This window comes from Protopterus annectens, chromosome 9.part0, assembly GCF_019279795.1.
Source record: "Protopterus annectens isolate FY-2018-M chromosome 9.part0, PAN1.0, whole genome shotgun sequence".
Taxonomy (NCBI): domain Eukaryota; kingdom Metazoa; phylum Chordata; order Ceratodontiformes; family Protopteridae; genus Protopterus; species Protopterus annectens.
In genome coordinates this window covers 675,470,338-675,487,994 of record NC_056743.1, presented here as the reverse complement: position 1 = coordinate 675,487,994, position 17,657 = coordinate 675,470,338, and the positions used below count along the sequence as shown (strand labels likewise).

Below are 17,657 nucleotides of genomic sequence, written 5' to 3'. Positions count from 1 at the left end.
CTCATATTTCTCCGTAAGCACTAACAAACTTTAGCACTACACCCACTTATACTATCCAGAAGTATAAGGCTCCCTATTCGTCCATTCCAGACAATCAATAAATCAGTTCTTTAAACCATCCAGCCATGTTCAAAGCGCAGTTTCAGATGTACTCTCCAGTCCAGCTGGTGAATCTGGGAATCTTGAGGCAATGTTACAATTGCCTTATGTACACAGACAACCCTCTCCTACTTCCAACAAACTCAAATATATGTGAGAGATGCAACTATACAGTCAAACTGGAGGCCGAGCTCTCTCAACCCAAGACTGGCACAGTCAGTCAGGAGGAGAAGGAAACCACTCGCACCACACAACCAGTCTCACAGACCAATCGCACCAGCAAACAAAACACAAACTAATAAAAAACATACTTGGAGGCTCTAAATAAAAATCTGCCAAAGCAACAGAGGACCTCCAAAGCAGACATCCAAGCAACTGCTACCCCACAACAACTTTCACATATCTTACACTTCACAAAGTCAGTGTGCCACGCAGTCGCAGCTCCTAAGGCTAAATAACACACCTAATACACTAGTAATTTGAGACTCTATTGTCAGGCACACTGACGTCCCACTCTCCAGACTGAACAAGGAGAAGGTCACTGTAAGCTGCCTGTAGGGTGCCAGGATCCGCCACATAACACAGGCACTCAGGTCACTCCACAGCAGGTACAAATATGACTCTGTCATTGTCCATGTTGGTGTGAATGACCTGAGATGTACCTCCCTGGACTACATGAAAAGAGACATAGAGGAGCTCTCTGATCATGTAGCCCACGTCGGTATGACCCTGACCCCGAGTAGCATCTTGCCCTCACCAAGAATGATGCCACAGAATAAAGACAAAATGATCAATTTTAACAAATGGCTAAGCAATAGCCAAGTGTCATTCAAAGGGGATCCAGTGTCTGTCAGCCTGGGATGACGTGCTCGACAAGCCACGTTGCTTCACCAGGGACAGCTTGAACCGGTTACCTTTAGGCTTTCAAATACTGGCTAAGGCTCTTGCCACCCCCATAGTGCCTTTTTTAGGCAAGGCTCAAAAGACAAACCCACCTCCGTAGACAATACCAGAAACAAAAAACTAAGGGTAATGCTACTCAATGCCAGAAGTCTAAACCTCAAGATGCACGCACTCGAGGGACTCCTCAGTATGGAGAAAATCAATATCTGTGCAGTAACAGAAACATGATTCAAGGCCCTAGAGAGAGCACCCCAGCACTACCAGGATTCAACTCATACCATTATTTTCGGCCCCAGAACTCGGACCGAAATACTAAAGGTGGAGTAATATCCATTTTCATCAAGGATACACCCCCCCCCCCAGGTTAGTGGTACTGCACGAGGCAGCGGAAACCATCCATGTGCAACTAACAGTAGGTAAAACTGCTTTTCAGTTTGTAGCCTGCTACAAATCACCCACCTTGTCTCAGGACCCCCACTCGGCAATCCTGAGAACATTGGAGAAGATGAAGGTCTCACCAAACACCATGATATTGGGGGATTTCAACTACCCAAACATTGACTGGGAAAACTACTCATGTCCCAACTGTTTCGCCCAATGGTTCCTGGGGTTTATAAACTCAAATGCCATGGAACAACTTGTCACCACTCCCACAAGAGGGGACAACATATATTAGACCTGGTCATCACCAACATGGGGGCTCAATGTTCCACACCAGAGGTAAACCCCTCTTTGGTAAGATCAGACCATAAACTAATCACAATGGACATACACATCCCGACCCCACCCCCAGACAAGGAAACCACTCTCAGATCTGCTCTGAGCTAGTGCGAAATGGCACAAAATACACTGAACCCACTGACATTGCCAACATCCTGGCAGACAGGTTCAGTGCAAACTTTACCCCCCCCCCCAAAAGGGCCAGTGTCTATCCCAGAAGAATGCAGTCCCCAGACATCACAGACACACAGGTGAAAGCAGCCCTCTCCAAAGTAAAAAACACAGCATCAATGGGACAGGATGGTATCCCGGGCTGTGTCTTACACAAGCTCCAAAATGAACTAAACCCTCACATAAATTCACTGTTCCAACTCAGCCTTACCACAGGTTATGTACCCAAAGAATGGCGTACAGCAACAGTGATCCCGCTCCACAAAGGTGGCGCCACAACAGATCCTGAGAACTATCGCCCTATAAGCCTGACTAGCCTGGTCTGCAAGGCTATGGAGTGCATCATCATGGATCTCATAAACAAAGACATTGGGAACCTCCAAACACTGGACCCTACCCAGTTCAGCTTTGTTAAAGGCAGATCGTGCCTCAAACCTAGTTGACTTCTTCAAAATAGTAACCAAAGCCATAGATGAGGGAAAGGTAGTCCACACAGCCTACCTGGACCTTGCAAAGGCCTTTGACACAATACCCCACTCTGGCATCATAAATAAGTTACCAGCTTAAATATTAACCCATATGTCACAAGATGGGTTGCAACCTGGTTCAAGGATAGAACTCACATGGTCAGAGTCGTGGGTGCCATGTCCGACTCTAAACTGGTTACAAGTGGCATCCCACAGGGCTCAGTCCTGGGACCCCTCTTGTTCGGTATATACTTCTCTGTGGTACAGACAAACACGGGAGGACTGTGGCTTACCAAGTTCGCAGATGATTGCGAACTGGGAGCCATAATCGACTCGCCAGCTGACACAAGCATCCTCCAGAAGGGCCTTACGGAAACGGATACCTGGTGTCAGAACCATGGCCTCAAGCTAAATGCCAAAAAGTGCATAATCATCCCCTTTGGGAAAAACAAAGTGCCCACAAACTACCACATAGGAGGTAATCCACTAAGTACGGAAGAAGTAATTGGGGATCTGGGGACCCAAGTAGATAGTAACCTCTCCTTTGACAATCACATTGCCAAAGTGGTTAGAAAAACCTTCTATATAGCTCACCTAATCACAAAAGGGTTCACATCTAGATCAGGAGAGGTCATTGTGCCCCCTCTACTCATTGCTCATCAGGCCCATAATTGAGTACAATGCCCCATTTGGGATGTACCTTACCTGACACCTTCAACAGCTGGAGAGACCTCAAAAATATCTCACCAAGAGGATCGTGGGCCTCAAACAGATGCCCTATGCAGCTCGACTAAAGAAACTCCAGCTCTACTCAGTTGCTTACCGCCTACTCAGAGGCGATCTCTGCCTGACGTGCAAGGCCATGTCTAACCCGGAATTGTTGGACATGCTCCACCTCAAGAAAACCAAATCCATTAGAGCTACACGCTCCAGGGATTTAAACCTTAGCACAACAATAAACAGGACATGCTGGAGGGATAGATTCATATCCCAAAGGCTTCCTTCGCTCTGGAATAGAATCCCAGTCCATGTTAGGCAGAGCCCCTCGCTGACCCTCTTCAAGAGAAATCTTGATGAGTGGATGGGAAATCATAAATTTACTCCTGGGATCACTTCCATGACCCTGCTGGACAGAGGCTCAGGAATCTAGTCTAAAAGGGAGGCGAAAGCCAACACATTCTGACTAGGTTTATAAATGCCCTAGATAGCCTAGTACCTACCTATGAACCTATGGTATGTCCAAAAGATGGAGTTTGCCTAAAAAGGTACTATGGGAGCTGCAAGTATGCAAAAACTTTGGAGGGAGAAGTGCAATTAATCTCAGGCAGAGCAGGACAGCCTGTAACCCATCTCTTCTCTTGCTAATAACTACATATCCTCAGTATGACAACTACTTGAAGTCAATTCTTCTGTATTTGTACTGAAGTATCATTCTTGATAATTCTTGGTAAAGCTTAAGACCAATATTTTTTCCCACACATCAGACACATACACACAAAGATCCATCACGACTCTGCATCGCACCAAGAAGAGTGCATAAGGATTATTCACCCATACATGGGCAACCACCAACACAAATTTTGTACTTAGGGTGGAGGGATCCACATGTTCCGGTGGCACTCTGCACTGACACCTGAGAGGTAGCACTGTCATCTGCTCTTTGTCCATCTAGGTGAATGGAGAACTTATAAGTCAAATTATTGATTTACTAGTCATCAGGACTTGAGCATGGGAAGCTGATTTTTTTGTGGACGTTATGGGTCTAGGCTTGCATGCTGATGACCCTTTGCAGAGATGGGTGAAGATGAAAGTGGGGGTGTAGTCATGTGTCTATGTAGCTGCCCTTTGCAGAGATGGGTGAAGATGAAAGTGGGGGTGTAGTAGTGTGTCTATGTAGCTGCCCTTTGCAGAGATGGGTGAAGATGAAAGTGGGGGTGTAGTAGTGTGTCTATGTAGCTGCCCTTTGCAGAGATGGGTGAAGATGAAAGTGGGGGTGTAGTAGTGTGTCTATGTAGCTGAGGTTTGTTTGTGATGCATCTAAGAAACTTAGGTAAAGGTTTCTTTACAAACACAGCACATGAGGCTTACTGTTGCAGTGCTGTGTAGTGAGTGGATGAACTTTACCTGTGGTGAGAGGTTGGCCTCTGACTGCAATAAGATCAGTGTAATTATTTACACCTCTTGCAAAAGGTGTAAGGAGTAAAGAGTTATCGGTAGGCATGAGGCCAAATAGAGACTGTAGAAATTTAAAGAACAGTAATTCAAGAAGCAATGATAGCACAATATTAACCAATTTTACTGAGGCTACATCTAAATAAGCTGCCACTGAGTCAGCCGTCAAGTAAATACAATATGGGAATACAGGAAACATTTCAAGAAACATGAACGTTCTGTGGTTAACAGAGTAAACTGGACTCCCAACAGCAACAAACCCAGCAACAGTTTTAAAAGTCTAATTCAGTCAGTGACAAACTCTCCTGTGGATTTTTTAAATAACAAAGCCTCGAAGATTAGAAAAGGCAAACTTCTGAAAATATCAACTGGAAGTCCACAAATGATTTATTCTTAAAACCCTGATGTAGTCACAAACAGTAATCTGCATGGTGTAATTTAAGATGCTGGGACAGTAAGTCAAGAAAAATCTCAAAACTTCTACTTACCTAATCAAGTGAAGCTATCATTGCAAAGTCAAACTGCTAACAACCAAAATCACTTACAGATTCACATGTTCGGTCCTAATCATTACTATGGTGTATTAGTCATTATAATGATGTTTAATAAAATACAAATATCATAGCGACTATTGTGTTAAACAGCTCATTTGGCATTTCAGGCAAAGTGCAGAGCCCACAAGAGTATTCAGTAAGAGAAGAATGTGACAAAACCGACAGAAGTGGCAGGCATGGAACACAGAACAAGAAGACAGTGCTAAGTGATACGGAATTGCATGTTATGAAAGTTACAAGACAGATTCATGTGAAGCAGTGCAAGTGCAAATTTGCACATTACATGACAAAATTATTACTGGTGGATGCTGAGGGATCTGTACTACAGGCTGAACTGTAGTAGTTTGGCTCATGAGTAAAAATGAAAGTCCACAGAAAACATCTGTCTTCATGATGTACTCAGCCCTGATCTTCCAACATACCTCAGCAAAGAATAAACTTAACACCTTGCTTACAATGTGTAATCTCCAGCACTCAACATCCTCACCTTTATCCAGTGATCTGCGAAGCGCAATGAACTTGGCACCACCATCATCTTCTGTGCATTTCCTAGCCTCTGCCAATGCAATCAAGTTTCCCTTTGGTGTGTAAGTGATGATGGGAATTCGGTAGGTGTTCACCTCTCCAACTGCCTCCCTTAACCACAACACCTGCTCATCCATGATCACTGGCTCTACCTGCAAAGGTTAAAAAAATTACAAAAACAGACATTCATGAAGTGCCAAAAGTACAGTATTACATAAACACATAACTGGCAGTCAGCTTTTTCCTAATCACTTTCAGATGTAGAAAAATGTATTTGAAATAGGTGGTTTTGTATTCATGGAGCATAAAGGTATGTAGTAGAGCTTATGCCTACAGGTTAGGTTCTGACTCACCAAGCAGAGACACACTGCACAGATATACATCTCTCAATTGTCCAGCTAAATTTTATTTATTTTACTTTATTTATTTGTATTACATGGAGTGCATGATTATGCTCCAATATCACTTAAAAGGCACTCTGGTTCAGCAAGACCAGATCTTAACAACATTTAGAAGGGTATAAGCACTCCCTCTCAACTATTAGGATCATGTCTACTGCTAGGCACTAATAACTAGCGGGACGGGGCAGTAAACAATAGCAGCAGAACATGAAATGACTGTTTCTGCCTGCTGTCGATACCATTACAAGTAGTAAGTAGTTAGGAACCAGCTAGTTCCCTTGCACAGGTTATACACAAGGATATCTCCTGCTGTTTGTTTACAGCACTTCTAAACAGTTATACAGTCTTTCAAAGCCAGCCCAACACTTTGCGATTTTTTTATCTATAACTAGTAGTATATGGAGCAGGTAATCTACATGCACTACAAACAATTATGATCGGATTTCTGATCGTAACCTATTATATTGTGTGTTCTCAAAGTGGATGCCTAGATTCGTCTTTTGAGCTTCTTGAGATAATATTTTGGCATCCATGTCTCAAAACACATAATAAGCCAGTTATGATCAGATACCCGATCATAATCCGTTGTATTAATATTCAACAGGTTACAGTTCCTTCTGTAAAGGTTACATTTGTTGACTGAAAACATGTTGGCAAACATACTGCCAGCAGTGTAAACTTCTCCTATTTTATCACTACACTATACAAGCTACTGCTGTCGTGTATACCAAAGAAACATTAAATGCAGGGGCTCCTGGCAATCAATAATATTCTGCGTTATCAGTTTTGTTGAAACAACCTGTACTGTACAGCTTTATGAAAGCCACTAGCGAGTTTACGAAAAAAAAAAAAAAACTGTTTTGATCCAAGTAAACAAAAGATGGGTTTAAATGCTATAATTAGCATATAACATATGCATATATATTAGAATATAATGTTTTAGCATATATTATAATATAATGCTGGGCTTCAGACCAGCAGCCGAAAGCAAAAACGTAGAAGGTACAGATATACGAGCGAAAAGTTTGGTCATGATAGTAAGAAAAAGGGAAACAATCAAAAACAGGGGTAATCATGAGACAGAAGTCAGCAAAATTGTCAGAATCACTCAAAACACAGCCTAAGGGCATTTATTTTACTACTGAATATTATTCATAGTGGTTATTACTGGTGGATGCTGAGGGACAGAAATGCAAACAAACGGTGATAAGGTGCATGTCATGAAGGAGGTACAAAGGAAGGCAACCTGAGAAATGTTATTTTCCAAGCAATCTTAAGTCTAAGAGTTATCAAAGATCTAAAGTTATGGTGAAACATTACTTTGATACCTGGAGACAGAAACATATGCAAAATAAATGTAGAATGCATACAAAGAAGGTTATTCTCAGAAATTGAGAATTGAAATTGTCTTTAATATTACTTTGCAGTGGAGGCAGCAAATAAAAACGTTGAAAGTTGTCACTAATACATAACGTAACAAAGTAAAAGCACAGCACATTGCAAGAATGTGATCTCTAAGTATGGGCTACAGCATGTTACTGATACATACATAAATAGTACACAGCTTCTCCTTGTAAATCTAAGCAAAATAAATTAATAAGTACATACATACATACATAAATACATTTCAGACTTGGGACTCAGCCCCACAGAGGAAGCTAACAGGGATACAAGAAGGGACTTTTGATAGAACCTGTACCTCTCAACTGTCCAAATTTGCACAGAATGTCCAGAATTGTGCCTCATATTTTTAGTCTGCTCCTCAAAAACCTGTGGTTTTCTGGCAAATCACTGAAGCTTGAAGTCACTAAATAATGACATTCATTTGAGTTTCAGACTTCATATCATTCAGAAAATGCTAACACAAATCATTTTATTTTAGCAACTTTCAAAGTTTACAAGAGCAATATTTAAAATATGTCCCTATTTACTGGACCTTTGCCCCCACCCCACTATTTTAGGCTTTGTCCAGATTTCTTGTGCAAACAGGTTGAGAGGTATGTAAAGTACAGCTGGGTACACTTACCATAAATGTAGATGTTCGAATATTCTCACTGCTGCAGTCGTCACCATTGGGTTATCCATGCTGTGGTAGCCCTCATTCGGTCCGAATACCAGAGTCAAGGTTTTGTGCGTTGGCTGCTGTCGCTTGCTGGGTGACGTCAGGTCATCTGAGCTACAAAGGAGAGCAGGCGACGCCATTACCTCATTTTTCTTGCCTTAACCAATCACAATTAGTCCAAATTTAATAATTAGTAGTGCTGGGGTGAGAGACCCCTATAGAAAAAAGTGTCTCTCTAATGACAGCAGATATCAGGGGGAAGGAGGAAAGGAAGCACGACTGCAGCAATGAGAATATTCGAACATCTACATTTATGGTAAGTGTACACAACTGTACTATTCTCTTCATATCTCACTGCTGCAATCACCACCATTGGGAAGATTCCCAAAGCTGAGTAAAAGGTAGATAGAAGCTTAAGATTGGGAGAGCATGCCCTGCAGAATTGCAGAGGCAAACCCAGCCTTTGCCTTTGAGAATAGATTCAGATGGTAATGCTTGGTGAATGTGCGGACAGAAGTCCATGTGGCAGCTTCCAGGATGTCCTTGGTGGGAACCCCACTAAGGAATGCTGTGGAAGTAGAGGTTGCTATAGTGGAATGGGTTCTGATGGTGCTAGGGGGGGGGTTTCCATGGCAGTAGCAGCAAAATTGGATGCAGACAGCCATCCAACTGGAGATGGTCTGTCTAGATATTGGTTTCCCCTGTGCCTCTATTTTAAAGCTGACCAAGAGCTGGTCAGTTTTCCTGAATGTCTAAGTATGATCCAGATAAAATCTGAGTTTCCTGTGCACATCCAAAGAATGCAGTATCCTTTCCCTCCTGTTCTGAAGGTGAGGGGAAGAAGGTGGGCAGGTGGATGGCCTGGTTGAGGGTAATATCTGAAACCACCTTTGGCATGAAGGAAGGACTGGTTCTCAGTCTGCATGGAAGATGATAAATGTCTCAATGGCCATTAAAGCTTGAAGCTCTGACACCCTCCTGGCTAAAGGGATAGCCAGTAGAAAGGCGGTCTTCCAAGAGAGGTACTTTAATTCTGAGGATGGTGCATGCTTGAAGGGGGACAGAGTAAGCTCCTCTAAAACATAGTTCAGATCCCTGGCTGCGGTGGGTTGTCTTCTGGGAGGCTTGACAGTAGATGCTCCTCTAAGGAACTGTTTGATAAGAGGGTGGGAGAACAATGGCTGTTCTATATCAAAGTGCGTCGAGATGGCAGAGGCATGTATCTTTATAGAGGAGAAGGAGAGACCCTTATTAAGAAGCTCAATCAGATAATCTAGAATAAGAGGAATGGAGGGCAGATGAATGTCTGCCTCCATGGAACGGCTCCAGGAGCAGAATCTTTTCCATTTTCTAGCTAATATTTTCTGGTGCTGGACCTTCTGGCTTCTGTGATGATGTCAAGGACTTGCTTGCTTAGCATGGATTCCTTGTTGGTTATGGTAGAATAAGCCATCCTGAGAGCTTGAGTGTTTGAAGGTCTGGGTGCAGCACAGTTCCTCCCCCAGGGACAGCAGGTGAGGTATCAGAGGTAGCTGCCAGGGGGGTTGGAGAGAGAGAGGCTGCGCAGCAGAGGGTACCAATGCTGTCTGGGCCAATCTGGGGCAATGAGCATTGCTTTTGGTTTTTCCTCCCTTATTTTGATTAGTACTTTTGGAATGAGAGGAAGGGGTGGGAATGCATACACAAAGAGGGTATTCCAAGGGAAGGTCAGGGCATCGACCTTCCAGGCCAGGTGATGGTACTCCCTGTTGCAGAATTTCTGTACTTGGTGATTTAAATGGAGGCAAAGTGGTCCCCCATGTGTGGGTAATTTGCAGAAAAATGTCTCTGTGGATTTGCCATTTGTGTGGGTCCAGCAGGTTTCTGCTTAAGTGGTCTGCTAGGGTGCTGTTGATGCTAGGTAGGTATTGGGCTATAAGATGTAGTCCCATGGATGAGGCTGTTAGCCACAGGTCCATGGCTAGTCTGCACAGTGGGTAAGATTGAGTCCCTCCCTGTTTGTTGACGTACCACATGACTGTGGTGTTGTCTGTTTTTATGAAGAGAACCCCTGGTTTGAGGCAGGGTTTGAAGGATGCCAGAGAGTTTTGCACTGCTATCATTTCCTTTCGATTGATGTGCTAGGGTAGTATTTGACAGTCTCAGAGACCTTGGGCGCATATGCCTTCCAGGTGGGCATTCCCGGCTATGTCCGAAGCATCTGTAGTTATGGCCTGGCCTGACAGATGGAGGGTGAATAGAAGTCCCCTGTTCAGAGCACAGGCCTGGGCCCACCAGAGGAACTCCGATGTTATGCAAGGGATCACAGGCAGGGAGGTGCCCAGAGGTTGAGAGTGTTGACACCATAGGTTCTTTAGGTACCACTGAATTTTCCTCATGTGCAGTCTGGCCAGGGGCATCAGGAGAATGCATGAGGCCATGTACCAAAGAGCTTGCAGGAATTACCTGGCAGAAAGCTGGGTTTGGGAGGCCAGAGTAGTGAAGTACTTTGGTAGGAAACTTTGCTTTTCGGGGGACAGAAAGGCCATTTGCTGTTGTGTCCAATAAGGCTCCCAGAAGTATGATTTTCCTGGTAGATGTCTGTTTTGATTTCCTTTCGTTGATAGTGAACCCCAGAGAGGTGAGTAGAGGTTTTACAAATGAGAGGTGCTGAAGAAGCAGTTCCTTGCAGTCTGCATGGATGAGACAGTCATCCAGGTAAGGGTAAGTTTGTACATTGTTTTGCCTGCAAAAGGCAATAGCAGGAGATAGACATTTGGTGGAGACCCTGGGAGCAATAGATAAGCCAAATGGGAAAGCAAAGAATTGAAAGTGTAATGATCCTACTCTGAAGTGCAGGAATGTTCTGCAAGATTCCCTTACTGGGATGTGCAGGTAAGCATCCTTTAGGTTTAAGGTGACCATCCAAGCTTTGTTTGGCAGCATAGGTAGAAGCTGTTGTAAGGTAAGCATTTTAATTTTGAGATTACCAGGAAAGTATTGAGAAAGGACAGATTCGGAATGGGATGCCAAGTTCCCTCTTTCCTGGGCAGAAGGAATAGTCTGGAATAAAATTCTTTTGCAACTTGTTCTGGAGGCACAGGTTCTACTGCCCCTAGGGCTATAAGGTTTTGCACTTGCTTTAGTGCTTCTGCCCACTGGTTTGGAGGTAGGTTTGGGTACCCTCTTGGAGGTGGTAGTTCTCGGAAATTGAATTTGTACCCCTGAACATTGATTTTTAAAACCCATTGATTTTTTGCTATAAAGTTCCAATTTTCTCTGCAAAGAGATAGCCTTCCTCCTAGCTTTTGGTGAGGTGGAGGCAGGCTGAAATGGGAAAAGTAGTAATTGAGAGTTTTTTGCATACATAGTTGTTTTTGAACTCCCTGCTCTAGAGCTAGGGGGGGGGGGGCACTGTTTAGTTCTTTGCTGGCCCTGAATTTGAGCCCTGGCGGGTCTGTCCCTATGGGTTTTGCCTTGTGCCTGCCTGTTGGTGCAAGAAAAAAAAACAGTGTTTAGCAGGAAAATTTCTGCTGAACCTAGGAGGTTGTACTTGAAGGAAATTTTTAACAGTCTGCATCGATTTAGCTTTGTCTTTCATCTTTTTAAGTACCTCTTGAGTTTTCTGTCCGAACAAGCGGTCTTTGTCAAGAGGTGAATCCATGACTTTAGCTTTTACAATGATCAGGGAGAGGTTGTTCCTTCAACCATGCATGTCTTCTGATAACAGATCCTGTCACTGCTGCCCTACTAGAAGCTTCTAGGGCATCAAACTCACAGTGCAGGGAGTGTTTTGCCACCAGAGTGGAAGAGTGCAGTAATTCTGTTATCTATTATTGGCAAAATCTGGTAAAGAAGAAATTTTCTGTTTCAAAAGTTCCAAAGTGCACTGTTGATATTTTAACATATGGAACTGACAGTTGTGAGCCATTATAGTTAAAGTTGCAGAGGCATATACTTTCTTACCCCATCTGTCTAGGGCCCTGGATTTCTTGTCTGAGGGAGTAGGAGTCTTTGCAGAGTTAGCCTCAACTCCCTTAGGTCCCTAAGTAATCACCTCTAGGTCTGCTACAGGATTTCTGTATAGGAATTTATGAGAGTCAGGAACCCTGTAATACCGGTCAGGTTTTCTGGGTGCAGGTGGAAGGGTGTCAGGGGTAAGGCTGGATTCTTCAGAAACATCATCTACCACCTCCACGATGGGTGGGATGGCCAGAGGCCTATGCTGGGGTAGGTCGAGAAACTCTTTTAGTCTTTTTTGGATTGAGGGAGATTCGTTGAGTCCCATTGGAAGTGTTTCCTGAGGGTGTGGAGGATTTCCTCAAAGGAAAAGTCCTCCGGAGGGGATGCAGAAGGGATAGAGTCTTCTGCATCTGAGTCTTCATATACAGTAAGGGGATTTTCCACTTCAAAAAACAGAGGAGTCAGATCCCTCGGAGTCTACATCCAATAGGATGTCTGTAGAAGGATCCCTTCTCCTTTTGGCTGAAGTAGCCTGATTACCCCGGATGAAAGTGATGAGATCCTCCGCCATTTTAAGCATTCTAGTTTGAGGAGGGGGAGGAGTGGTGGAATGGAGACTTTTAGCTGTTTTCTTTGGAGTGGGTCTAAGTCTGGACTGAAGGGTATCCCTCGGTGCCATCGGTGTGTTAGTCAGAAGAGAGGGCGAAGGCCTTGAAGTGAAATCCAAAGTGTGCAAGCGGTATCCTCGGAAGCCGTTGCCTGCTTAGTGGCTCCGGACCCAACCGAGGGTGAGACAGCCGAAGGCTCGTTAGACAATGCAGACATCTGCGGCATACAGGACTCTGAAAGGGTCTCAGTAGAGGCCTGCAAAGAAATCGAGTCTGACATCAGTGCCTCACTGAATTCCGAAGAACTGACAACCTATTTAGCGGTGGAGCCGTTGAAAGGCTTTGCCTTATGCGGTCTGTCTCTATCCTTATCTTTACGTTTTTTTGGAAGATCTGCGGTTTGCTGAATGACGGATGCCATATCGGTAGCTGGAGACGGAAGACGAAAATAACTGGCTACAAACAGAGCTCTGCAACGAATAGTTCTAGTGTTAAAGCGGGTACAGAACCGACAGCAGGGTACGTTGTGGTCTGGGCCTGAGCAAGTGACGCAGTAAGAATGGAAGTCTCGGTGTGGTATTTGCTTTACACAGGCAAGACAGCTATTGACTTTTTCGGACATCGGTTAGTGCAAGAAAAAGTAAGGATCCCCAATGGCGTACTTAGCTTTAGACATTTTCAGCTGAAGTTCGAAATCTGGAAACAGCCGACTGGCATGGTTTACTGCTTCTGCTATGGACTCCACGGCAAGAAAGACTGAGGTAATGGCATTGCCTGCTCTCCTTTATAGCTCGTACGACTTGATGACACCCAGCAAGCGACAACAGCCAACGTACAAAACCTTGACGCTGGTATTCGGACTGACTGAGGGCTACCACAGCATGGATAACCCAACGGTGATGACTGCAGCAGTGAGAAATGAAGAACATCAACCATGCACGACACAAGACACTGAATAACAAAAGAAAGGAATTCTTTACAAAAAGTCCACATTAAAAGAATTAAAACAAAAGGTCCATGTTAAAAGAATTAAAAAGAAACACAGCCCTGACTGTTGTTGCACTTTAATGTGGGGGGAGCTATGCCAATTTGGTTCTAGTGAATTGGGAACACAAGACCATCCTTATAAATGAAGAATGGGCTGAGAGAATAATGATGTACAAGAGGTTTTTGGATGACATTTTTATTCTGTTTAAAGGTACTGAACATGGCGCCCAGAACTTCATAGGAGTACTTAAACAATAGTACCAGGTTCTTTAACTTCACTCACATTTGTCACGACAACACCATAACCTACTTTGATGTAGAGTTAAAGAAAAACACGGAGGAGAAATGGTTTGAGGCTAGACTACACTGCAAACCCACTTACTCTAACACCATGTTACACTTTTCGGGCTGCCATCCGTTCCACCAGAAGAGATCAGTGCTAAAAAGACAGCATGTCCAGGCAGCACAGATGGTTACAGAGGACGGTGATTTTCTTGATGAATGTGAGACACTAAAACAAATGTTCTTGAGGCGGGGATACCCAAATGGTTTAGTCCTTGACCTATTAGAAGAGGTGCAGTACAAAAGGAGAACGGGGTTTTACAAACTTATCCTCATGTCCACCTATCCAGAACCCTTAGTAGAGGAGGTTAGGGATGTGGTAGTATCTGCTAATTTGGCTCAGAATTTTTTGCCAGAAATTAGATCTACCATTGAGAAATTGAGTACCAGCTTTATTACTCCTTTTTGCTTAGAGGCAAGAGAAACTGAATGTATATTAAGGAGAAATTGGAACCCGTTTGTGACAGAACAAGAAGTCCTGGAGAAACTAGGGAATGGTCCATTGCTTGTTTACAGAAAAGGGAGGAATCTAAAGAACATTTTAGAAACAGACCCCAGGACATTCAGTAGAACAGAAGGTACCGACAAATGTGAAAGTTGTAACTATTGTAAATACATAGCAACAGGAATCAAACTGGGAGTAGGTACCAGTAGATTCGAAGTAAAAGGCAGATATAATTGTAATTCTAGATCTTTTGTTTACCTAGCCACCTGTCAAGTCTGCTCAGCATTTTACGTAGGGAAGACTGCGAGCACATCTACCATATTAGGAAAAAGACCCCAACCAATGCACTAGCTAGGCACTGTATAGAACACCCTACACACCACTTCCTTTTTAAAGTGAAAGGTCAAGTACCTGTCAGTGTTAAAGGAGGTCCCCATCATTTATGGTTAGAAAAACAGGAACTTCTCTGGCAATTTAGGTTGAATTCTTATACCTCTCCAGGTTTAAATGAAGTGACTTCGATTGTGTGTATTTTAAAGCTGAAAAGTTTAACACATTAGGGAAACATCCAAACGTGTTATTTCTACAATATAATTTTTTACAACATTTTTAGTTACATATACAAGTACATTTTTAGACCTTTGGTATTGTTTTATTGACCATAAACCACCTATTTATTTTTGAAAGGGAGATGACAACGTAACCTCAGTTTAGATTTGTATGTAGTGATGTCATCTGAAACAGTATGTGATTGGTAGAATATTTTAATTTGAATTAGCTGATATGTATTTAAATGAAGTAAATTCTTGTACAAGTTGTCTGAGGAAGTCTACTATTGTGGAGACGAAAAGCGCTTTACTTTATTAAATCTGTGTTCAACGAGTGTTGTGGTTCCAGTGGTCGTTTTTTATTCTCAGAACTGGTGCCATAAAAACTGGTTCTATGGAGAAGATTTTTGGAATGCTAAGCGTTGGGTAAAACACAGTGGTGAACTCCCTACTCTCTACTGATACGAAAACAGAAAACAAACAAAGAATGAAGAGCTTTTTTAATGATTTACTTACATGTCTTTAACTGGAGGCTCCACTTCTTTAGCTACTTTCACAGGTGCTGGATAAGAAATTTTAGGAAATCTGGGAAACTTATTCTTATGGACATTAATGCAGAGAGATGGAGGGGCAGGTGATGCCCCCCACCCAAACTCTCTCCAGTGCAGGACAGTCAGGCAAGCCTTCAGGAAGTCTGCTGTTACGCCCCACCCCCACACTCAATTAATCAGCAAGCTCCTAGTGGAACCTTAATATGTGCAACAAATGGTTAAGTGGCTTTACAGAAAATGAGGAGATGCATAAACGTGATTCCCACACTGAGTCAGGGCCCTGGATTCTTTTTATGGGATAGATCACCATGCTGTGGTAAACAGGTTCCCTCTTCTGGACTGTCACAGGGACAATGGCTAGGATATGTGCCAAAGCATCCAAATCCTTAAGTAGCCAAAGTATACTATCTGGTCTCCTAGGAAATGGGGATACTACTTTGGGAAATGTCTATGTCTTCTGCATGACAAGGGGGAATCTTCTCATTTGCTAGAGGTGCCAACTAGGAGGTCAAGGGAGATTAAAAAGCCTCCTGCAGGGCTTCCTTGTGGGATGAAGGGGGGGTTAAAAGTTGATTCCACAACTTTAACATGAGCTTTAAGATTTCCCTAAATTTGAGATCATCCAGACAGGATGTTGGAGAATGACCATCACCCCATCTTCAATATCTGGGAAGGGTGAGTACAGAGAACAAAGAATGTGCTTTGTCTTGCATGTCTACTTCCTCAGTATTCTCAATGGGGTGATGTCTGAGGATGAAGAGGAAGCTAAGGAAGTGCCAGACCTATGACAAAGATATACAGTGGCTTTTCAATCATCTGTCCACAGGTCAGGGGAATGAACAAAACCTACGCCTGCGGCCTATGCAGTAGCCAGTGTCAAGGGGGACTTTTGAACTGTACAGTGACAATGACGGGGTTGGCATATGAAAACCCATAGAAACAGAGAGCAATGACAACAAAAGGAGTGGCACTGTCACCCTCCATTATAGAAAACAGTACAAAAAAACAGCATTTGTATTGTCTGTTTGGTTCACATCAAAACACTAACAGGCTGTTGATACTGAAAACTGCACTGACTCACTCAGCCCCAAAGGCTTAAAAGACCAAAGATGTTGGGGGTGAGAGCAGCAGCAACGGTGTTAGCATTAAAACTGACATTGACTCTCCCACCCAGTCCCAGAATTAAGAAGTGGTTTGGCACCACAGGAATCTGTGCCAACACAGCTGACAGTGATGGCAGAGATGATGCACAGGAAAGCAATCTGGACAAATAATGCTGACTCAGCTACTGCTGTCAACTGTGGCACTGACTGCAACAGAAATGAACACCAAAACACGTCACTTGGAAAGTAAAAAAAAAACTGTAATTTATTGAATGCTTTCATCCAACTCAGGACTTTATCAAAATAAAACAATTACCATTTCATTCATTTTATTTGACCAATCAAAAATGTACATTAATTAATCAATAAACTAATTAAAAACTAATAATAATAAACTAAATTATTCAAATTTTAAAGAAATAATTAATTGAAAAACCTTATTAAAACTAATTTAAAAAAACATTTTGGTTGTGGTTTGCTTTATTCACCTTTACCGCATTAGGCATTTGTTAGTTTGTGGCACTGACTGGATATTCGCTGGTTTTGTAACAAATGGCACAGAAACAGTGTATGATTTGGAAGATGAAGTAGTTGAATGGAAAAATGTAGAACCCTATCCACCATAGACACAGACGAGAATGGGATAAGACCCATTTCTACATGCGCCAGCAGGACAGTCGCTATCACTTCAGCATAATAAAAATACAATGTAACAGCGGAGAAAAAAATTTGACCTGAAAGACCTGATGGACCTAACAAAAGGATGCCTAGAGAAGATAAACCAGCAATAATGCGCCACAGGGTAAACATTACAGAGAAAGAACAAGATTCCCAGGGGAGTTGTGAGGTCCAGCACTGCATGTGAAGGGGACTCCCCTATCCCTGGGGAGTACATTATTAACCTACAGAACAAGGGCTGTGCATTTAAACTTGTTTTGCATTTGCTTTATTATTAGTAAATACAGATTTTTTTTAAGTAAAATAGTTTATCTGCTTAATGCTTCAAAGTTTGTGCAGCATATGTAATTGTAGTTGGAGGAAGTATTTTAGATCAAAA

The 17,657-nt window shown here is 42.9% G+C and overlaps 1 protein-coding gene across 1 annotated transcript in view; it reads right to left on the bottom strand.

Annotated features, from left to right (window-relative positions):
* The window catches only part of NEU1 (neuraminidase 1), a 666,555-nt gene that overhangs the window by 609,664 nt on the left and 39,234 nt on the right, over positions 1-17,657 (bottom strand). Inside the window, exon 2 of the mRNA XM_044083272.1 lies at positions 5,574-5,763. Coding sequence (XP_043939207.1) covers positions 5,574-5,763 — 190 coding nt within the window. The remainder of the gene's footprint in view (positions 1-5,573; positions 5,764-17,657) is intronic.